Source organism: Trichoplusia ni, chromosome 9 (assembly GCF_003590095.1).
Source record: "Trichoplusia ni isolate ovarian cell line Hi5 chromosome 9, tn1, whole genome shotgun sequence".
Taxonomy (NCBI): Eukaryota; Metazoa; Arthropoda; class Insecta; order Lepidoptera; family Noctuidae; genus Trichoplusia; species Trichoplusia ni.
Genome location: NC_039486.1, coordinates 7,276,543 through 7,299,533, shown reverse-complemented (window position 1 = coordinate 7,299,533; position 22,991 = coordinate 7,276,543). Strand labels below are relative to the sequence as shown.

Genomic DNA, 22,991 nt, shown 5'->3' with positions numbered 1-22,991 from the left:
CGAAATCTGTCACACGCCCAGTGTTGCAAACAAGGCAGCCGATCATTTTACAGAGCAGGGAAAGGATCGTCTACCAGCAGAGTGATTACTTAGATACCGACGATATTGTGTTGCATTGCACAAACAAATTTAAGAGGTCCTCCTTTCATAATAAGAGAGGTTGAGTAAAGCCCATTTAAGGAATTGTGTAGTAGGTACATTATAATTTACGCTCCACTTAAATACGACAGACGTGTAGCAATATTAAATACATTAAGTGTATTTTTGCGCTTCAGTCAGCTTTTAACCTTTTGACGTTCACCACATCATGCGGTTTAGGGGCCCCGCGATTATTAGTAAAACCAGGCTTAAGACTTTTAAATGATGCTTATTTTTAAATCACACCTAAATTCATTTGGTCTGGCACCAAAAAAATAGTGCGAGACGTTAAATTAAATTATTTTATACGGTAAGCTCATGGATAAATAGGTACTGTTGTGTTGAATGGATCTTTAGTAGTTTCTACCTCTTGAAAAGTTAAGTTGGTTGATGACAGATTCGGACATGGTTTGCTTACATAATGGATCATACAACCTTCTTTTATTTATGCCAATCGAAGACATAAGTTAGTATTCCACGAATTTAAATAAGTTTAAATGCCCAAATATAACTGTACATTATGGGGCACTTAGCAGCATTTTAGGTCAGATTGATTAAGGTCAATAAATTATTATATTATCTACATAATATGAATTATTCTGCAAATGTGTCCCTTTTTTCCGGATGAGCAATCAGCAACTGACTCCTCCCGCTTTAGGTTGACCGGAGGTGATCGACTTTTACCGAAAAATGCCCACCCATGTTCCTCCTTTTGTTCTTCATATACCGGGGTTGCGGTAAACCTTTCGGACAATCTTCCTGGTTGTTCAACGAAAACCCATTCACTCACCGTCCGCAGTCCACAGGCCCGCGCCTACGGTAGCTTTTAACCGTTGTTTAAACCAATACTTACTTTAAAAATATAACTTCCCTTTGCTCTCCACTCCAGCTTTATTCTTTTCGCACGGATCGGTATATTTTAGTATTTTGCCGTATCATGCTGCATCGCATCGCTCCGCAGTATTCAATATTTGTTTCTACAAATTATAAGATAAAAACCAAATTTATAGAATACACAAGCCGAACCGCGTTCCTTTCAACGAACACTTTTTGACGATGAGCAAATATTCGGTACTGCTATTGTAGAAGAGTGGCGATCTCGAAAATATATGTTAGATGCATTGATGTATAAGGAAAGGAAAACAAAATGTTTGGCCAGAGAGTCATTCAGGCCGATGTATTGTAATTAATCTATTGTGTCTGCCACAAATTGTTTGGTAATTTACATAAGGCCATTAAACTTACATATATCAAGATCTTTCTTAAAGTTTGCAGTAATGTGATTGTTTGCAACAGCTCTCGGCACTCTGCAAGAATAAGTATTATGCAGTTGCATCGTTTAAAATTGTAGAGCATATCCCTACTTCTTTTTCAGGTAGGTACCTTACCAGTGCACGTGACCTAAACTCTAACATTGACCAATGATCCTATCTACAAATGGATTCATGTGGCTACTAGAGAGTCTAGAGATGACTGACTGCATGGATAGCCAAGTGGTTGAGGTCACCACGCCAAATCCACGAAACGCGACGAGTCGCGGGTTCGAACACCGCGTCGGACAAGTATTTGTGCATTTGAATGTTTGTATATTATCCTTAAGGAGGAAGTTTAAAAAAAAAATGAAATCTATTATCATATTTTCTACAGATTATGTCAAACCGAGGTACGAAATCCATAAAATATAAATAATTAAAATATTCTCGAACATCAAAATGCAGATAAGTATTCTCGTTTCGCGAGTACAATAAATTATAAATTCGTTGCGAATTTTCTCACTGTTTTACTTCATTGTAATACCTACTTTAAAAACTCACAATTGTTGTCAAGAGTGCACTAGATAGCGAGATTGCATATAAGACACTTTATGCAATACACGCAACTGAGTAAGTACTATGTACCTACCGAGAAGTGAGTATTGTAAAGCTGTATCCACATCTTATGAATGCGAAGACCACGTGACGCCTGTGACTGACCACTTTTTATCCAGTCGGCTGCTTGAGCATGGTGTGTACCTATTTAATTCGCCGTTCCTGCAATCGTAATGCTCCCTTAGCATATAAGCTAAATGTTATTTTCTTGCGGTCAACATATGAGCTCTTTACCGACCAATATCTGTTTCTTCGATTGCCGAATCCAGTCCAAACCTTTGCAGCAAAGAATACGTGTTATTCAACATACTCGCTATGCGATTTCCAGATTTGTACACATCCTAATACTAGCATTTAAAATGGATTGTCTGTAGCAGATAGAAGTGATGGTACGCATTTATAAGTATATGTTTCAGTAAAGTATTCATTAGTAACTGTAAATGCATACGCAAGAAGTATAGGAATTCAGGAAACCATTCGTTTGGAATCGAACCCGCATCAGTTTGTCATCATCTTACCACTTCGCCGTAAGTACGTAATACAGACAAACAAAGGTTCTGAATATTGTTTAATGTAAATATATATGTCTACAGATAGTGGGGATGATGAGGCGGTACGTATGGATGTGATCATAACGGACGAAGGTTGGAAACTCTTGGATTAATTTACCATGTATCCGTTATATTGGGTTATGTAGGTAGGTAAGTACTTTAATGAAAAATACGCAATCGATCACGTCGATCACAGCGAGTAACATACCTTCTAGTCGTCCAATTGCGCAAATCCTACTGGACTTTAACATTACAACATCTTCTTCTAATTTTATATCAAAAGTACTAGATTGGACGTAGCACCTGAATACCTGGCAAGTAACGAACGTATATGTAAACGTTCCTTACCTTTTAAAACGGGTAAGAAACTCGTAGTCTTGTAGACAGTTATGACGCTAGTAGGTACTAGTAGTATTAGTTAGCGCTAGTATTTGTATTAATTAAATGAATAAAGATAATGAATTATAAATGAAGATTCCCTTAAACTAGACTGCATATACACGTTTCTAACTTTCTACGAACCAAATAATAAAAAAAAATGTCAGCAAGAATCTCGATTAAAAGATAATTGTTTCAAGTTATTATCTTTAGCATTGAATAAGTCCGACATACAATAGAGGAATGCAGAGTCAATAACACATTCTGGCGTCAGTGTCTCACACATTAATTAAGCATCACGATTTTTTAAAATTATTTGGCCCGTTTGGCGCATAATCCACACTTAATAAACACCCTTTTACACGTCAAAAATCATATTTTAAAAAGTGCAAGGTCAATGTAACTTTTCAATGGACTATTGTGTTTCTATGACACAGTGGAACTGTGGCAATAGTTAGAGAAGCTGTTTGGCACCGAAATAGCAAGTTCACATTCATGGCAATGCTTGTCTTCGACAAGGTGAAATGTAACTAAAGAGGGTCCAAGGGCAAAAGTAAATTGCCAAAATAATATTCCGTCGCCCATTGTGGTATTGTTCACACTTAATTGTTGTTATATAAATGGGTCTCAGTTAATGATCTTAAAGTAAGTTCTTTGCGGCTGTTTTCGCATTGTTATTATACTTCGTATATACTACTTTCAATTAATATTATTAATATAAAGTTTTTATGAATGGATGTATGAATGTTTGTACCTCTTTCATGAAAAAAGAACTGAATGGATGTAGACGTAAGCTTAGATGTAAACTTGGTACACAGTGGTACACAGATAACCAGGATTATCCCAGGATACTTTTTCCCGATTCTTTGTTAATATGGGTTAATTTTCGATTTGTTTCGGGTAACAGCTAGTAGATACATACTAAATAAATATAAGGTAAGATAAGAAATGAGCTTAAATCACGAACATCATAAATTTATTCTAAAACGGCAACTAGAATACACTACGTCACATACAATGAGGACAAGACATTATCTCTTCTTCTTTCTTTCAGCGCGACTGCCGCCCATGTCTTGCAGCTGCTGTTTCAGTTCGAGCAGCTGGTTGTCGGGCACGTATCGAATCTCTTCGTGCTCGATCGCGTGCTCGTGCACTCGCAGCGTGCAGCCCTCGGGCAGAACGGCGCGTGCTACGCGAAGGAGCGTGCCTAGGGCCCACGCTGGTACATCTGATACCTGTTATCATAATGTATTTTATACTTAAATTCTATAGAACGAGTGGAATAGAAAGAATGTTGGATGAGGATGCTTCGCGTGACGTATTAGAAAATGCATGGAGTTGACAGGACCCTTGTTTGGTTCATGATAAATTGCTCTGCGTTGCCATCTACCGACCAAATGCAGAAGACGTTGCTGGAGGTTCAGTTAGTGAGTAAGAGTCTGGTAGTACCCCTTCCTTACCCAAGGAATTTGATCGGTATCCATGAGGTTTCTCCCACCTTACCATTAAAAAGAACGTCGTCAGTTTTGTAAAGGATTTCTTACATTTGGGACAAGTCCTCATTTTATATCATGGAGCCACAGCTAGTTCTGTTCGAATTTAAAAAAATAAAAGGAATGATATCATACCTGAACATTCCTTTCATAAACATTCAGCTGATATTCTGCATCAATTGCTGTTCCATTGGGCTTGTACCTTTGGACTTTTAACTGCTGTGCTGGTGTTGCCCAGCTTAAAAAATTAAGTAAAACATTTTATGAATACAATATTTACATCTAAATAGAAGGTTACATATATTTTATCTTTAATTTTGCTTCTTTGTCAATTGTTTTATTATGACAATATTTTTTTTTTATATTTAGAGGGTTGCATATTTAAAGGTTTAACTTTTACATTTATTTGATTTATACAGCATTATGAAGTATTACAACTTACAACTACCTATAATGTGTTAATTTATAATGTTCATAAACTAACAAGGTGTAAACACTTATATAAATAAAATTTCAAACAGAACTACAATAATGTTAATTGTGAGTTTTATGTTTAAAGATCAATAAGTTTAACTGGAAAACTAATTGTATTATATTTATAATATTAGTTAGCAACATATTTATTTAAAAATATGAAAAAGTATTGCTCATTCTTAGACCTCTTAAAACTAAGTTAAAAAGAAGAACAAATTAACCAAATTGGTTTGTTCTGATATTGGTATGTTTTATTATAATTTGTTAATATTATATTTTACATGACATTATTTTTTTTAATCCATTAAGAATAATGACTTACTTATAAAAACATACTACTTAAAGCAAGTAGTCTTCATAAAAGAGGTATACATATTAAATTACCTTATTTTAGATGCTTAAACTCACATAATACAGACCTCTCATCAACTTGTATGCCCATAACCTCTGCATATTTATGTATTTGGCTCTGACAGGCTTCCAATAGAGCAAAGTCATAGCCTTTCAACTGTAGGTTAAGACAATCATATACAGGCTCATCTGGCTCCATGCTCTGAAACATTTAGTAGTTTATTTATTACAACATATGAGGTTATATAAAAATAATTAAGAACAAAAGAAAAAACTTACAATTAAATAATCAGGCTCATATAAATCGCCTTTAAAACGCTTATGTTGAGTTAAAGATGCAGGTATGTTTGTTTTGTTTAACAGATGAGGATTTAAACATCGCCGGGATAATTTCAACTGTAAAAAGTAATAAATCACGTTACAAATAAGCTCACTTATAGTAACTGCAAAGGACATTTTGATTAATACAATAATTTACACTTACAATGTTTACTGCTTTTGTACAAAACATATTTTGGCTTTTCTTAGATTGCTATCGATGAAAGTTAACCTAAGATATAGTTCTATTATTATCAAAAGCAGTGACTTATCATAGTAATACAACGACTACAATCAGGTATGATACCAAATGCTAGAAATTAATTTCTAGATTATACTTTAAGCTACAACAACGTAATGAACAAAAGTAATAAGTAATTATTAGTTGCAGTTGCGAAATTACGACTCCTGATTCTGACGAACATATGATATTGACATAACATTTTTGACAAGTTGTTGTTGTTCATCAGGTCAAAACACGGGCAGAGGTTTTAGAAAATCAGCCATGGGTTAAAAGTTGTTACATATTTAGCAAATTATATGCATAGACCTACTATATTTTATATTTAATTCTGGTTTCAACTTTTGTAAATTTTAAATTGAAACATGTCTAATTTGCCACTAGTGGTTTTCCTACACTAGGTGATCTATTTCATTGAAATATTATATAAAATTAAAAATGATTCAAAACTTAGAAATATAAATTAAACACGACTAAAAAAACTAAAATTAAAAAGTGAGATAAAGAAACTGGCTGTAATAAAAATCCACATGACATGATTCATTTGGAGCAATAAAAAAATATTAATGTCAAAAACTTGTCTATGTTTTGCTTGCTTTGCCTTCGTGCGTGAGGACATCAATGAAATGGAAAGAACGGTAAAGAAAATTAAAAATTAGGTGTTCATTATTAACGACATTTCAGTAGTGAGTAACTTAATGGTGAATCGTTTATGGTTTTGTATCTCTTGAAGCAATTTCACAGAAGAAATGGCGTCATCAGGCAGTATTCCTAAATGGCAACTGGCGATTCTTCTTGGCGCACCTCTCGCCATCGGTTTAGGTTACCTTTATCTTAGAAACAGATTGGAAGATCCAGAAAAGAAAAAAGTGTCTGAGTTAAAAGCGAAAACTACTATTTCATTAGATAATGAAGAAAATAACACCAAAGTTTCTGAAAGCGCTATCGACCGCGCTATGAAACTGAAAGGTGCCGGAAACCGGGCTTTCCATGCAGGAGAATACGAAAAAGCAAAAGCACTTTACAACGAAGCGATTGAGGCCTGCCCTCCTGATCGCCCAATCGACCTTGCCACTTTCTACCAGAACCGTTCAGCATGTTACGAAAAACGCGAAATGTGGGAACAGGTCAAAGAAGATTGTACGTTTGCCCTTAAACTTAATGAAAAGTATGTTAAAGCTTTTTTGAGACGCTCTCGCGCAGCTGAGAAAAGCGGTGATTTGGTTATGGCTCTTGAAGATGTGACTTATGCTTGTATACTCGAAAGCTTCCAAGACCAAAGTTCTCTTATGAATGCTGATCGCATCCTTAAAGCACTAGGCAGGCAACACGCACGTGAAGCTCTAGCAAAACGTGTCCCCATTATGCCATCCAAGCATTTCATAAAGACATATTTCTCAGCCTTCTCTGAAGATCCAATTACCAAAATAATTCTTGATGACAAGATCACTGGTGGGTTTGCTAAAGCTAAGCGAGCTCTGGATACAGAGGACTATGAGTCTATTGTTGATGCATGCACAGAAGAACTAAATGATCCTAATGGAAAGTACAAAAATCAAGCTCTTTTGTTGCGGGCAACATTCTATCTGTTATTAGGCATGCATGAGGAGGCGCAATCTGATCTTGCCAGGGTCATTGAGAGTGATGCTCCTACTAAAGTAAAGGTAAATGCTTTAATTAAGCGTGCTTCATTATCTACACAGCTGGAGAACACAGAATGTTGCTTGAAGGACTTTGCCCAGGCTGCTCAGTTGGATCCTAATAACTCTGATATCTATCATCACCGAGGCCAGGTCTATCTGCTTCTTGAGCGCATGGATGAGGCTACAGCTGACTTTGCTAAGGCTGTTGAATTAAACCCGGACTTTTCAATTGCATACATTCAGAAATGTTATGCTGATTATAGACATGCACAGATCAACAAAAATGTTGGGGCTCTATCACAAGTGCGAGCAGATTTTGAGCGTGCATTGGAGCGATTCCCACGATGTGCTGAGGCGTACATTCTGTATGCACAAGTGTTGTCAGACCTACAGGAGTGGGGTCGTGCAGAAGCTTTGTTTGATGCTGCACTTGCAGTAGATGCCAACAACCCTACACTTTATGTCCATAAGAGTCTGGTACAACTACAGAAGAATACAGACTTTGACAAAGCTGTAAAATTAATCAACAAAGCTATTGAAATAGATGACAAATGTGAATTTGCATATGAGACCTTGGGTACAATTGAAGTACAAAGGTAAGATGTCACAAAATATTATCAATTGTTACCATGATGGTTATGTAATTAAAAAATATAACTTTTGTTTTATGATTCATCTCTCTAAAACAGAATAGTCAGTGTTTTAGATTGACATAATTCAACTGGTGTATTATCCATGGTTATCTGAGTTGCTTTATCAAGTATGTCAGTAAATATTTAATGAGATAACCAGTATGTATTTATCAAATGCTACCTTGTAAAAATGATTGTTTAGTTGTTATGTAAGTCAATGGCTTTATTTATTTGATTTTTGTGTTTTTGTTCTTTTCTAATGGATACTATTTTGTACTTTCAGGGGCAACTTGAGGCGATCTTTAGAACTTTTTGAGAAGGCTATTTCACTAGCCAAAACTGAGCTGGACATGATTCACTTGTTCTCTCTTAAGGATGCTACGGCAGCACAATTGAAGGTGTCTGAACGTTGGGGACTAGACTGGACTGTAAGCTAGGCTATTGCCACACTACTTGCCACATACTCAACGGGAATAAAACCTGGCCGTCCAAGTATGCCAGAGAGCTCAGTAGTATATTGTTCGTAAATTATTCTCTGTGTATGTATCCATATATCCTTTATATTTCTCAATCTTTTGTTGTCTTTAAAGCTTTAAAACTGCTTGGAAAACTATAATTTCAATGTGTCATATCATTTTAATTACCAATTTATTAGATGATTATTAAAAATTTGTGCCAGATGGTATTCTCGTTGTGGACTACAGGTACCAAGCCGCCGCCGACTCCTACGCATCATTAAGCTATCTTAATGGTGCTACTATTTTTAGTAAGTTGCTTCTTACATAGAGCATTTTCCCCAATATGAAGTAACTCTTTGGTGCACTGTGTACATACAAAATGTCAGTTCATATCACGAAGTTCTCAAACTTGTTAAACATTTATATTTAAACAGGTTATCTTTGTTCCCCTAGGTTGTAAAATGTTGCACGAAACTTAAATAAATATGAAAAATATATTGTAAATATTTATAAAATTCCATTGTGAGCAGCATTGACAATGTGGCCATACTTCGATTTGTTGGCATACATTATGAAGTGAATGAAATTATAACTTTATTCTGGATGTCGTAAAAATTTATGTAAGATTTATGCCTGCTTCATATTGAAGTGGAAAACTAATTGTTTCTCGAGAAAACTTCTAGTTTAAACATTTATTTATGTTTGCATTTAAAATGAACAAAATGTGTGTAACTAAATTGTTATATAACTCCATTGGATTATTATACTAGGAAAATTTATAACATAGCTAACATTGACATGCCTATCTGTTCTTAGTGGCACACATTTAAAATGTTGAATGTAGTTGTCAAGACTGAGCGAGTTCGTGTGGGTCGAGTTTGATTTTTCAATATGTTTGTTAACTTATTGACTTTTTATTGTGATATATTTTGTTTTATTGTTTTTTAATTCGCATTTATATCCACTTAGGTATTTGAATTATATATTGAGTTTTAAATTTATATCATAAAACATTTATAAAACATCGAATATCACTCAAATGTCGCTCAGTCCTACGAAATGTGAAACAAGAATTATAAAATACCGCATTATTCAACTTGGTAAAAAATATACTACTTGGTACTTATGTTATGCGCATATAAGACTCATGCACGCATAAAAGTAGGGTGGCTGAATAATTAATTTAATTAATGTTAAAAAAAGCGGAAAATATAGAAAAAAGCTTAATTGATAGCTTGTCTTGCGTAATATTGTGTTTTGTTTATTTGGGTCCAAAGAGAGTTTATGTGAAAGGATGCGCTAAAACACAAAAAAATGTTGTTACATTTACATATTGTGGTTATAATGTAGTCGTGGGAATGCGCCTCGAGTTTGTGCGGCGGTAAATACGTGCGTGCTGGGTGCGTTCAATACATTTACTCACAAGTGGAGAGTAACTCATAAAATCTGTATGGACGTATTGTTTTACCATGTTACACTATATTTTATTACTGTTACCTATTTAATACTTTGTGTATTATTAAACTGACAAGTATGGACTTAATAGTCTGAATAAAGCTGAACATCTCCGGACGAAATGCTCTAATTATAAAAAGATGTTTTGGATGCACCCTAAATTATCAGTTAGATTGTGAACTTAGATTTGTAGCTCGCTGAGATGGTTCTACAAGAGTTGTTACCTCACCGATAGTGGATAGTTATCAATTTATGAAAACTACAAAATACATTATTGAAACAAATCTAATTTGTTTTACTTGTATTACCTTTATCTGTATAATAAGACATAGTATCACTAATTTAACCTATCGCATCATAAGATGGATAAAATCATCGCGTATGCATTCTATTAACTCTTTTAAAAATCTTCCTGAACCCCATCAAATGACGATCACCAGTATTGTTACCTGCTGTAAAACCGGGATACATATCACCTCTTGCTTCACTAAAATATCTGCTAAATAGATCACCGTCGTGACTGGCTGCTATGAACTTTCTGTCAGGAGTGTTATAATATGAAATCTTTTTAAATAATTTTTGTAACATGCAAGTGTGTACCTACCTAATTTCCATTTACACCGGGGCTGTATTTTAGGAAAAAATAATCGCCCATAAACATTCATACTTGGAAAATTTACCTTTTTAAAAACACCCTAACTGTTGCCCGCGGTTTTTCGATTTTTAGCGGGCGGGCCCGCTAAAAATCGAAAATGATCCCACGGGAACATAAAATCGGATAAAAACTGTCCTATGTTTAATCCTGGTTATAAACTATCTGTGTATCAAGTTTCGTCAAAATCCGTTAAGTGGTTTTTGCGTGAAAGAGGAACAAACCTTCATACAATAACAAACATTCGCGTTTATAATAGTAGGATTAAAGTGTACACACGTTTGGCTTTAAATCTAGTTGGTTATAAATCCAGTGTCAATAACTTATTCGTAATGTTTTTACTCCTTATTTTATACTTTTTGTGTGTTTATAAAACAAGCGCCTTACTGTGCTATAATGGTACGTTTACATGCAGGCGCTACGGTGAAGACCCGCTACAGTTTAGAAGTTTGTTCACACCAAGCCGTTCATCTGCGGCTAAAACACGGTGTTTATTTACAACACAATGTAATTTACGTGCAGGTTAAGTATTTTTATAATAACCTCTATAAAATACTTTTTGTCTCTCCACCAATGTAATAAAAAAATGTTTTAGTACGCGAGATAGTCGTAGTCAGAAACAGTGCTCTTACGACTTAAAATTTGATACTTTATTTTTAATGCCCATAAATAAACTCGCTGGATGATTCGCCGTATTAGGTACCTATGCGGTTCTCTTGTGTGTTATTGTATGGTGATGTTGATACGTTTTTAGTACTTACTTACCGACGCATTTAATTTTTGAACGACAATCTAAAACACCTTGTTAGAACAACAACAACAAAATGGAATTATATTTATAATGTTCATAGTATATTGTCTCTACCTTATCTGTTAAAAGTACTACCTATTTATTTCATCAAAAACACGTTATTGTTCTTCGGGTCCCGTACCCAAAGGATAAAACTCTGTTGTTTCCGCTCCATCATTAAGCTTTAGATAATTGAAATTTCACAGGTGATGATGTATTTTTATTGCCGCTATAGGTAACAACAAATGAGAGTGCACAACCGATTAGTGTTTCTTTAGCCTATTTTTACGGAACCCTCAATGTTGTGTATCCGACTCCCACTTCATCGGATTTGTCTTATATTTTTATGTGTTGTTATTCAGTCTCAGTTGACACCAAGGCCTAAATGATGACTAGTTTAAAGCATGCCTTCTATTACATAGAAGTACAGAATCATTACTATATATCACGCACTAAAAACTCTTTCTCTATCCGTGACACTGTCTGTCATTACTACTGTAATCCATCATGACACACTTCTCGTTTTCTTACGAATCTAGATCTATATAAGTGCTTATTCTTAAAACTACTACACAATTATATCAATAACTATAAGCTGTACAGATTTTGAATATGCACACACATGTTCTTAAAAAATATATGGCTCTTGTTGTTTTGGTTTACCACAAATGAGGCACTGCTGTGTTATAATTGTTCATCGACTCAGCGAGATTGGTCTCGTTGCGGAGGGGACTTCGTACAAACGAATCTTTCATTTAATAGTACAAGAAATTTTCTCGTTAATTGCACGGGAGGTATCTATAATGCACCATGTTAACTTCAATAATACCTAAATGTGTGTGTATTATAAATTATGTATTAACTGTCGACAGAAAATGCTATGTGCTTTGTAAGATCGTGGAGTGCGCGCGCCCGCCATGCCTGGATTGTGCAGAGGGGATGCTACTTACCCACAGTGGATGACCATCTGCCTAGGTCTATGTTGATACCTACCAGAGCAATGACTTGTAAACACGAAAGGTATGTTCCATTTATTACCTACACATCAATGTTTCTATTACGTAATAGGTGTTTTCATATAAACAAAAAAATAATTAAGAAAATTTAGGATAAACACTCGTTAAAAATAAATTGTAATTGTCATCGCTTGACCGACCGCGTGTCGCGGTGCAGGATCAGTCCCCGTACGGGATAAATCTAAAGAGGTCTACGATTTGTATATTCCTACTTATTAGGTATCAATTGCTTCTGGTAGTTTTTCAAATTATAAACTTATTTCGAAAAAGACCACTTAAGACCACGTAGGTACCAGAACAGAGTAGTCATGACACTCACTCACTATTCCAGACATCCCGAAGCCGAGTACAAGGTGTGCCTGTGTCAAGCGGACTGGTGCAACTCGGCTCCCAGCACAATCCCTTCGATGACACAAAGCTTTGTTAAGTGGTCTACATACATAATTGGGAGCTTAATCCTATTTTGAACAACTACATAAGTTATGAGAATTTCTATTAAAAGTATGTATTGATAACTTGTAGAACTATCTTTTACGCTGTTTTACTTATCTGCCGTTGACCCTACATCATAGATGGCTCCTTATAGGCTACACTGGATCGCAATAAATGTGACTTTATGGGTTTATAAGCAGCTTTCACTTTATCTAAGGTGTCTCTGTCTATTTCTACGAAAAGGATGGTAAGAAATGTGTGTGTTAGTGGGCCGCGTCCGCTGGTCGCACGTGTCTTTTTTGTAGACGTGCATCAATCTAAACCTACATAATTAGAAAAATGGGAAAATATTTGAGCTGTAAACAATACTTACACGGTTTTTTTCATAATGTCATTAGATCTTTAACAAATGTGATCTTATGTTTAAAACGTATCTATTAAGTAACATTCAATAAACCACCGTAAATAAAACTTCTGTTGATGTATAAAAATATAATATAATGTAAATTCATTCTTAATACTAAAATAAATACGTTCACTACGTTATATTAACTAACATACAAAATAGTCTCGTTATTCCAATTGTTTACACCGTCTCTAAATAACTGCTATACGCTCATAAAATTTTCATTGGGTCACAAGAAAGTTGACAGCTTTTTGTACTTAACTCACATATCGTCAGTTTAATTGAATCAATAATTAAGGAACGTACTTTTTCGTAGGGGAATAAATTGTACCAATCTTATCTAGGTACCGTGACTGAGAATATCTAACCTTTTATTTGAGCACTCGATCGTTTGTGTCCCATAGTTATTCACGAGTTATGTAGTAAGTTATTAAACGGGATCTCGCTTTGAGGTGCAAAATTATATTTCAGAGGAAGCTGATCCATCGGTGGGGTCGATCAACAGATTAATTTAATGTCAAATTATTCAATTACCTATCTTCTGCACCAGAATCTTGATTGCTTTTTTGGTATTTTGCTATGTAATTTATACTAATAGGTCTCAGAACTCCGCCTAGTATCCAGTCATCTTTCTTCTTCGAGCTCGCTGTCGTCATCATCTTCCAGTTCATCTACTGCGTTTGCTGCGTCACTCGTTACCGCTTGGGCAATCAATCCAGTGATACTGGTCTCATTTTTTCTTCCCTCCAAAAAGTTGTACACGTATTCTTCTATAGTCTCTTCATCAAACGGCAATAAATCTTCGAGCTCAATTTGTCGTTTAGTTCTAATTTGTAACGCAGATTTCTTTGCCGATGAATAATTGTTCTCATCGTTATCCACAATTCCCTTTCTATATATTTCTATTGGCACCTCACTACCGTCACTAACATCGTATTTTATTCCAACATCTGTTTCTTGTATTTCAATTGATCCATGACCACTATCAATCAGTGTTTTTAAACTTTTTGCTTGATTTTTTCGACTAGCATCCGTTAAATCCAATTTCTTAGATTTTTTGTTTAAGGGGTGAAGATGTTTAACTTCGTTGGTTTCCAAATGTTTGTTGATTTCATTATTGATCGTCTCTTTGCTGTCAGGAACTTTAGGTTTAGATCCATAAGTTTTAACCTTTGAATGCCCTTGTATTATAAGATACATTGGAACAGTCGGGGCTTCAGTGGTTGGCTTGAGACTTTCGGAATATTCTTCTACGGTAGTTGGTATCGGTGTAGTAAAACGCATATGCAAATACGGTCCGTGTGTGTATAAGGCCGGATTTTTGTTTAATCCTTGTGAATTAACGTGGAACTGTTGCTTTTGTGATGTTGTTGAGCTTTCAGCTTGCTTTAGTGGTGGGGGTGGCTGCATAGTTTGCATTGTTTCAATTTGAATATCTTCCGGCTTTTGTTCATCGAACACATGGACATTCTCAGACGCGTGAGCGTACAAATTATCTTCAGGTCGCTCTGGGCCATTCACCATTGGCATCGACATCATCGGTCCGAGCATGTCAAACAGACTTGTTTGAAATTTAGTTACTGTAGTAGGTATCGGTGTTGGTTGGAATACTGGAGTGGTCCTCCTTTCAGTCGTTGTCTCCTGGGGTGTTTCGGTTGTGACTTCAACAGTTTCAGTAGTTCTCTCTGTGGGCCATGTTACTTTAGTAAATACTTGAGTAGGTGGGCTCACGGTAGTTGGTGGTAACACAGTGGGAACAAACGTTGGTACCAAAAGTGGGTTAACTTGGATCTTTGGTGGCGGCGGTGCTTCTGATAGCATGGGTTTATAAAATGAATAGGGATGACGTAAATCTGAATGATCATTCAGAATTAAATTATGTGTGTCATTTACTGCATCAGTATCGTCTACCGGAGTAGTTGGCCCCCAGCCAGCGTAATCACTGCTTACAGCATTTTCTATCACGGATTTGTTTTGATTGGCGTCACTTATCCAATTTTGGATAGTCGTCGAAGACTGGTAAATTAAATTCGATTCTTGTAGTGCATATAAAGACGTAGGATCTTCAGGTGCAACTGTTGAATCTTTTACCTTCGATAAGCTAACGGGTTTTATTTGTGGTGGCACTTTATTCGCATTTGGAGGGTTTTCTTCTGGTAGAATAAACAGCTGAGGTTGGTGACCTGGAGGCGGTGGCGGTGGTGGGACTAATATTGTCATTGGATAGTGTTCACTCAGTTTATACGTGAAGTCTTCGTACTTGTTTAGTAAGGGTCGATGAACGTGTCGTCTTGGTGGTAAGGGCGGCAAGGGAGGCTGTCGAGAGGTAACACTTGGTTTTCGGGAAGAGACTCCAAGCATGAGAACTTCAGACTTTCTTTCTGGAAAATGTTCCCTTTCGAGTCTAGAGTCATCAGCCCAATAGTGAACTCTTTCGAGAACCGGAGGTTCGTAATCATATGTCGGATCATTCCGCAGCGGGTCTCCGCGACCTGTTAAAGGCTTCCATTGTTCAAAATCCATTCGCGGTGAAAATATTGATGTTAAGCTGCTTTGGTTTTCATCTTCAGTTTTATCTGAAATTGTCATCAAAACATTACTAGAATGAATGGCTTTTTTTCTGCTCTTGGTGTGTTATATGTAGGTATGTGGTTAAACATCTATTAATTAGCTTGAAATTAATTTAATGTATCTGGAATATGTTTTCTGTAATTCTGTAATGTTACGTTACCTAAACTTAACATTACGGATTTACAGACAATAGGTGGTTATAATTACGGTTATAAGATGACAATTCACACTTACACGTAGTGTTCGCATTATGATTAATGGGCGAACCATCCGCAGCTACCATGTCTGCAGAGAAAGAGCGAGGCGATGCGGCTGTCACGAGGAACAGCAACAACCACACATGTGACTGTATCTGTAAATAAATTAAGTATTATTAATTGTTATTGTTATGAGGTATTGTTATTACATAGAGGAAGAATAAAAAATACATCAAAGAGGATTTATCAATCGTATCGGTAGTAATAGGTTTCAAAAAGTTTAAAATCTATCAGTCTTTTTCTTTTTCAATTTTAATAAATTACACCAATATAATTTGTTCATCCAAATATTGCACATGCGATAATATTTGATCTCTACGACTCATTTAAGTTTTTGGTTTACAAATGCAACTGCTAAAAGCGTGAATTTCATCCAATTAGAGTGGAGGCGTAGTTTTTTTTGGGAGGTTTCGGTCACGACGGTATCTCGTTAAAATGCCGACTGCCCTGGCAGGAAGAAAGACGAGCTAATTTAATATTTTAACCATCCTCTTTATTATATATACGAAATGTCTGACCTCAATCGCTTTTTATGGAAAAACTGGGCAAATTCAAGCCGTTTCCTTGTTCATAAGCAGTGTTCCAAATTTACTTATTGCGTTGTTTAAATCACATATCATTCGAGTATTAAATTCATCCAATTAGTTCGTTATTTTATTTTAAAGTCTTTACGGACATGGTATGCGCTTCTTCTTGTTAATAACCGGCATAGGTTGTAACATTGACAATTTCTTTTATTGCTGTTTACATACCGGCGCATACGATCTTTACTGTTTTTTACTCGTGGATATTAAATTAACTGCTTTAACGTATGCTAAGTAAGTACTTCTTGTAGATTCGTAAGACGTCTAATATGTCTTCAAAGACTAAACTATGACTTTTAAAGAGAAGCTCGTCTCTTAAAAAGTCATTATAGTAGAGTCACGTAAGTGCACACTAGTTTTCTAAGTCTTCCTAAGCTCAATTAGTAAATAGGTACTTAGTAAGTATCACATACCATTTCCTCAATTCACTTGCAAATATTTTACGAAAGCGACTTCGCTTGACGAAAAAAATAGCCTTCTAAGTTGGTTGTAAACAATACTGCTTGAATTTAATCGACCTTTATTGGAAAATCAATGGGATATAAGACCTACTGCGATGCCTCCACCTGTACCAGGATACAATGGACAGCAGCAGTGAAAGCGGCGCGTGCGGCGAATCACTAACACTCGCAGTACTTGACGGGAATCATATTAAGGTGTTTTGCATTTAATTTATACTATTTTAAATTTCCTTTCACTCTCTTATAACGCTTTTCAACTGGTGTCAATTGGTGTTTCATTTAAATTAATTGTCGGTCCTCTGACGCACATATCACAAAATGACGTTAAAGCTTTCGAAGAAATACACAATTTAAGGCTCCCAAGTTGTAACTTTTAGTATATACTTAGTTGGTCTGTATACTGTTTATACTCTTGATATTTACTCTGAACGGTCTGTCATAAAAGTTAAGATGATCGTGGCACTGATGACAGTAATTATTTGTTGGCTAGGTTAGTTAATGCTGTCCCGCACATCCGATCGGCACGTTCAGCAAACATTTGTTCGACTCCAAACGCGGTACAACTTTCCTTTTCTAGTTTTATAAGCATTGTGGTTAACCGAGTCCTCTAGTTTTACTAACTGAATGAAATTATATACAAACCAAAGATCTGCTCAGGTTGCCTAGTGAAAACATTGACCACATCTTTATTGATTGGTCACAAACATCATACAGTTGAAAGAGAAGATTTTCGTTACAAAACAAATTCTTACTATTTTTAACAAAAATACAAGCTGATTGTTTCTTAAACATGACACCTTCTCCAAAGACGGGGGCGGGATGTCTGAACGCTATGAACTGAACACCTTCGCACGTTTTATGATAACTAAGTACCTATCCTAGATTTTCGTTTATAGTCAAGTTATTTTTAGTTTTTATTAAGTCCGACTTGGTGTTAGTTCGACCTACTACGAAATCCGAAGTCCAGAAGGGGTAAAATATCGTGTTCACTTTTTAAACAGTCGGATGGAAAGATGCTGCCACGTTGCTTTAAATATTATGATGCATAATGACACTTTTTACTTAAATACTGTTAACACCTAGCTAAGGCGATGTATTTATATAAACTATGCAGGGATATATTCATGTTATATCAACCCTTTCATCTTATATTACTTCTTGCAGTTGTGGAAGTGAGACGATGTATGCACATGTGTATACATATTCACCCCGTCTATTTGTCACAACTGAAAGACGTTGTGATAGAGCCCTAGAACTATTGGCACTGGTAATTAAATTCGAGTCCAAGCCTTCTATCAGGCCTTTCGGTCAAAAAATGTTGCGATTTTATGCAAACCAAGTGTACATAACATAATAATAATTTTATAAACTGCTTTCGCAGTCTGTTACTGCCTTTTTGATACATGTTATTTGAATAGATAACTTTATATTTTATCCTATGTAATTAAGTAATAGATGTTTTACTGATAGTGTTTTCTATAAAGGCAACTATGTCGGAAACACGCCAACAAATATTATGCAGACGAGTTAGCACAGCTACCCACTTAATTTTAATAGGTATGTAGGTACCAAGAATTACCTACGTACGCCTCTACAATGGACGTGACATAAAACTGCCTTCGAACCTGTCTCCGACACAGATTCCGTTAGCGGTGCCAGCATGCTGCATACGGATACCAATATAACCACATGCATTATTTACTTGTACATCTGCCTACTATTATATTACCCAGTTGCAAGTATTCATTGATTTCTCGAAGTATTGCTTACACTTACATATAGATAGCAAGAGTCTATTTATTTAAAAGCTTGCTTGTAAGACCACTGTTTATAAATCCTATGTCTTAAAGTACGTCAACCAAAGAGAAACAAGTGTTCCTAAATTATAAAATCGTGTTATTTGTTTTCAAACACTTTAAATTAGGTCAACTAAATATGAAATCTTTTTTAGTATCAATCAGAGTTTTCGAAGCTTAATTATATTTTACATACACGTATACAATTCAAGAGAGTCACATTATATAATTACGTTTAAGTGATTAAATATGCAAATCATTTTCCAAGACGGTGATTTGGTGAAGCTAAAATGATATAGCGTATAAATCGTAATAAGTAGATCGATATTGATGAATGAGCTATCGATTTGACTTACTATTAGCGACGACTCACTTTGTGTTATATAGCGCAGTAGTTCGGCATTTCACTGATTTATATTTATGAGTGAGTCTACTTTTTTCGGCCAATCGTGTTTGGGTGTAGCTCGATGAGCGTTTAACAATCATTTTATAATCGTTTCATTTTGAATGTTAGTAATATATAGGTATTCTTAGCTTTTGTAGATGACGCTTTTATAGTACGGAAAGAACGATAAGACAGTATTTATGTTCGGATCCTTTGCCAGCAACGCGCATTTTGCGTACCTATTGGCATTGTAATAAAAAAAAAAAAAGTAAAAAAATAAATGATAAAATTTTCAAATGGGCAAAAAAGAATTGCCCATTTGAAAATTGTATCATTTTTTTTCTGATGCTGTTTGTTTAAAAACATCAAAACGTGGATCAAAAACGAATCTCCAAAAATCAATTACTCGGTCAGAACCTATTACGACTGTTGCTCGTGGTAAAAGAGAAGCCGCCAGCGCCGCCACCGCCATCAGCAGTCATTAGCATGTGGCAGAATCGCGTGCGTGTTCACTATAATCAGTATCACTCGTATACCACACAATTTGTTCGGCTTTTATTTTATAGTTATCTAATATTACGTATTATTACACATAGTGCGTGAAACATACCAAAGAAGTGCAGTTTCACTGACCGCACGTTCATTATCTTATCTGCGGATTCTCAAACGAAGATACCTATATTTTAAGCGGGCTTTTAGGCATAAATCATTATTCATGTTCTTCCAAAAACTCGTATATATTTGTTAGTGAAAGTTTTTTAAACATTTATTTATAAAAGTTGACGTTGATTCACGAGAGGAGCCGGGAGCGCGGGAGTGCGGGGGCGTGGGAACGTCGCGCGCAGACCGAGTGGCGCCACGGGCGGTTTGACGCCAACGCGAGCACGCCGCAGCCCGCCGCCGCCGCCCTCCACCACGCTTTTATTTACGCTATTTATTATTTAGGACGCACTTTTTAAATGTCAGATATCTATCAAAGTTCTCGAGCGGGCCTCGTTTAAAAGGGCAAGCTTTCAGGTATTTTATTAAACTTGGTTGGTATACTGAATGCATTTAGTTGCAGATGTAGGCTGTATCTATGACTTATTTTAAGCTGAACAGGTTACATCTAAGTGTAAATGTCAAATAAAGAAATGGCACCGGCTAACATAAGACGGATATAATGTTGATAAGTCAACAGATTGTTGAAGCCTGCCGAGGCTCGATCTCATGCGTGTGGGTGCAGAAGGAAAGAGATATACATAACACTTTCACACGCTTTATGTGTCGATGACCCGTCGCGCCGCTTGTCGGCTTTTAGAAGAAGACTTGCCCAATGACCCACGCACCGCCCGCCCGAGGCTGCCGCCCGCGTCAACTTACTAGTTTCAAGAAGTTATGTGACTCTTATGACGTAAGTGTAAGGTTCAAATTACAATAGTTTATTATAGTCAAGTTTATGATGGAACAAATAAATACGATTTCCCTGAATTTAATATTGTCGACGGTCATGGAAGCCTTGTTGTACGTTGAACGTAAGGATGCAAATGTACAGCAATATTTTAATGCGTTTAGAAACGATTATGGTTTTTTTACGGTAAATATGAAGAGGCAATAAAAGTAGAGTTTATTGCAACCTGTTTCATCTCGTCTACGTTAGTTTGATTTATTGTTTTAACACCGTAAAGAAGTAATATATTTTGGGAACATTAAAATAATTTGCAGGCTATCATTGTATTCCGAAATTATATTTAAGGTCACTAATGTAATCTAAAGTACACCTAGGTAATTAATCATGCAAAAAAGTTACAAAAAAGATATCAAATAGTAAATAAGTATTGGGTCGTTAAATCATCAAATTTAAAATCTTTATTAAAACGAGTATATAAAATAAAATAATAGGGGTTGAATATAAGCCATTTAGTTATCACGAGAATAGAAAAAAAGGTGCACGCGTTTATGTCTTTTGTATGAAAATAAATTAAGGTCGCCAAAGTAGAGCTACCTACGGGTTCCGAGTAATTTGTATGGAAGATATTATTTGTGTTATGTTACTGATTTGTTACATAGTTACACACACACACCTTTAAAATGTTTATTCTGAATGAAAACATACACTGAAATAATGGATAAGTTAAAGACAGTCGAAAATGTTACTATAAAGGATGCGAAGATCTTACGAAGCATTCGTTTATATAAAATTATATTTTTCCTCCTGATTACAGATATTAATATCTTTGGTAAAACGATACTTAAGTAATACAATAAGATTTCTAAGATTCTACATAATTCCTATTCCTGTTATGTAGTTCTATGACTTCTTAATAAAGCCTGAATTTACACAGAACAGCTAGCCTTCTAACTGCAATAAAAAAATAAAACAATACCTCTGAAAAATATTAAAAAACACAAAACAAAAAGTAATTTTAAATATAAGTCTAAAAACTTACCCAAAACATATTGAACGTTCGATCTCAGTAAAGTGCAGCACTATTATACACGGTATTCACTTGTCCGCGTCGCACGCGTTTCCCGCACGACGTCTGCGCCGCGTCTGCGTCCGCGCACCCATTCATAGCGCACCGGGCGGCGCGACGCACGCGCAGCGACGCACTTCAACTATGGGGTCGTATTAGGTACTCTGAAATACTCGTAATAATTAGAGATCAGGGTATGATCTCTCGAACTTCAGGCGCAGTTGAGCGTAAGCGTACCTTCATTGATTCAAGTAGGTTGTATAGTTGGGTTACAGGTGTCAACGTTTCCATGCGGAAATGTTTAGGATATACCTTTTCTAGCTTTAGGCCCATAAATAAACGAAAAAATGGATTCAAATTATAGTTTCTTTGTCAGTGTTCAATCAGAAAATCGCAATGTATTTTGATTATTATACTTATACCTACCGATAGTAATTTCACGACATTATCATACAAGGAGCCATTAGAAATCTAAAACTTGTTTCACATAAAGTTACGGAAGGATTACATATGTAATATCTAGGTTCAATGTAATAAAATTATACATATCCAAGACTAGGAAACTATTACAACAACATTCAGGAACAAAAAGTTAGTAATAACGTACCTACTCAGTCCGTGTCTTTGCCGACAGAATTTATATTACAAGTTGGTTGCTCTGTTAAGTCTTGTTCTTGTCAGTGAGATAATCTAAACCTCATTATAAGAATATTAACTGCATATATAATAACTAGCTGTTGCCCGCGACTTCGTCCCCGTTGGTAGAAGATATAAGTTATGATTTATACCTGCTCTGTTTTTTTTTTCACATTTTCCATTGTATCTTCGCTCCTATTAGTCGCAGCGTGATGGTTTATATCCTAAAGCCTTCCTCGATGAATGGTCTATTCAACACAAAAATATTTTTTCAATTTGGACCAGTAGTTCCTGAGATTAGCGCGTTCAAACAAACAAACTCTTCAGCTTTATATATTAGTATAAGTATATAAGTATATAGATATATAGATTAGTATAGATTCTGATATTGTAGCTTTAAGATTATATTTAAGTGCCCTGTAGTTAAAGCCTAACAGCCATGATTTTCTCTTTTAGAAACAATAGACAACAGATTTGGTACAAGACTGTTATCAATTTTGATTATTTTAATAAACTAAGCACATATTATATACCCACGTAGATTTAAAT

General features: G+C 35.6%; 4 protein-coding genes across 4 annotated transcripts; 2 read left to right on the top strand and 2 right to left on the bottom strand.

Annotated features, from left to right (window-relative positions):
- Positions 1 to 3,894: 3,894 nt before the first annotated feature.
- On the bottom strand, positions 3,895 to 6,001 carry LOC113497204 (39S ribosomal protein L48, mitochondrial). Its single transcript, XM_026876630.1, has 5 exons — positions 5,738 to 6,001; positions 5,533 to 5,649; positions 5,322 to 5,455; positions 4,564 to 4,666; positions 3,895 to 4,170 (listed from the first exon to the last, which is right to left on the bottom strand). Exons 1-5 carry the CDS (start codon positions 5,762 to 5,764, stop codon positions 3,967 to 3,969), a joined length of 585 nt encoding a protein of 194 aa, XP_026732431.1. The 5' UTR covers positions 5,765 to 6,001; the 3' UTR covers positions 3,895 to 3,966.
- Positions 6,002 to 6,388: 387 nt separating this feature from the next.
- Positions 6,389 to 10,284, top strand: LOC113497203 (mitochondrial import receptor subunit TOM70). Its single transcript, XM_026876629.1, has 2 exons — positions 6,389 to 8,051; positions 8,371 to 10,284. Exons 1-2 carry the CDS (start codon positions 6,562 to 6,564, stop codon positions 8,522 to 8,524), a joined length of 1,644 nt encoding a protein of 547 aa, XP_026732430.1. The 5' UTR covers positions 6,389 to 6,561; the 3' UTR covers positions 8,525 to 10,284.
- Positions 10,285 to 10,936: 652 nt separating this feature from the next.
- LOC113497571 lies at positions 10,937 to 12,990 on the top strand. Its single transcript, XM_026877159.1, has 3 exons — positions 10,937 to 11,174; positions 12,315 to 12,462; positions 12,790 to 12,990. The coding sequence occupies exons 1-3, from the start codon at positions 10,985 to 10,987 to the stop codon at positions 12,923 to 12,925; spliced, it is 474 nt and encodes a 157-aa protein (XP_026732960.1). The 5' UTR covers positions 10,937 to 10,984; the 3' UTR covers positions 12,926 to 12,990.
- A 377-nt stretch (positions 12,991 to 13,367) lies between these two features.
- Positions 13,368 to 22,575, bottom strand: LOC113497570 (zonadhesin). The gene is made up of 3 exons (XM_026877158.1): positions 21,780 to 22,575; positions 16,102 to 16,219; positions 13,368 to 15,872 (listed from the first exon to the last, which is right to left on the bottom strand). Exons 1-3 carry the CDS (start codon positions 21,786 to 21,788, stop codon positions 13,921 to 13,923), a joined length of 2,079 nt encoding a protein of 692 aa, XP_026732959.1. The 5' UTR covers positions 21,789 to 22,575; the 3' UTR covers positions 13,368 to 13,920.
- Positions 22,576 to 22,991: the final 416 nt, after the last annotated feature.

What these genes read in the sequence shown, in the direction of transcription:
- LOC113497570 (XM_026877158.1), bottom strand. An exon ending in TCATAATGCGAACACTACGT is followed by an intron (nt 15,873 to 16,101) that starts GTAAGTGTGAAT and finishes TGACAATTTCAG; the next exon opens with ATAAAACTGAAGATGAAAAC.
- LOC113497571 (XM_026877159.1), top strand. Translation starts at nt 10,985, where the DNA reads ATGTTTTTACTCCTTATTTTATACTTTTTGTGTGTTTATAAAACAAGC. An exon ending in ACAATGTAATTTACGTGCAG is followed by an intron (nt 11,175 to 12,314) that starts GTTAAGTATTTT and finishes AACTGTCGACAG; the next exon opens with AAAATGCTATGTGCTTTGTA. An exon ending in ATGACTTGTAAACACGAAAG is followed by an intron (nt 12,463 to 12,789) that starts GTATGTTCCATT and finishes TCACTATTCCAG; the next exon opens with ACATCCCGAAGCCGAGTACA.
- LOC113497204 (XM_026876630.1), bottom strand. Translation starts at nt 5,764, where the DNA reads ATGTTTTGTACAAAAGCAGTAAACATT. An exon ending in ATGAGCCTGATTATTTAATT is followed by an intron (nt 5,456 to 5,532) that starts GTAAGTTTTTTC and finishes TAAATGTTTCAG; the next exon opens with AGCATGGAGCCAGATGAGCC. An exon ending in TTTATGAAAGGAATGTTCAG is followed by an intron (nt 4,171 to 4,563) that starts GTATGATATCAT and finishes TTATGATAACAG; the next exon opens with GTATCAGATGTACCAGCGTG.
- LOC113497203 (XM_026876629.1), top strand. Translation starts at nt 6,562, where the DNA reads ATGGCGTCATCAGGCAGTATTCCTAAATGGCAACTGGCGATTCTTCTT. An exon ending in GGTACAATTGAAGTACAAAG is followed by an intron (nt 8,052 to 8,370) that starts GTAAGATGTCAC and finishes TTGTACTTTCAG; the next exon opens with GGGCAACTTGAGGCGATCTT.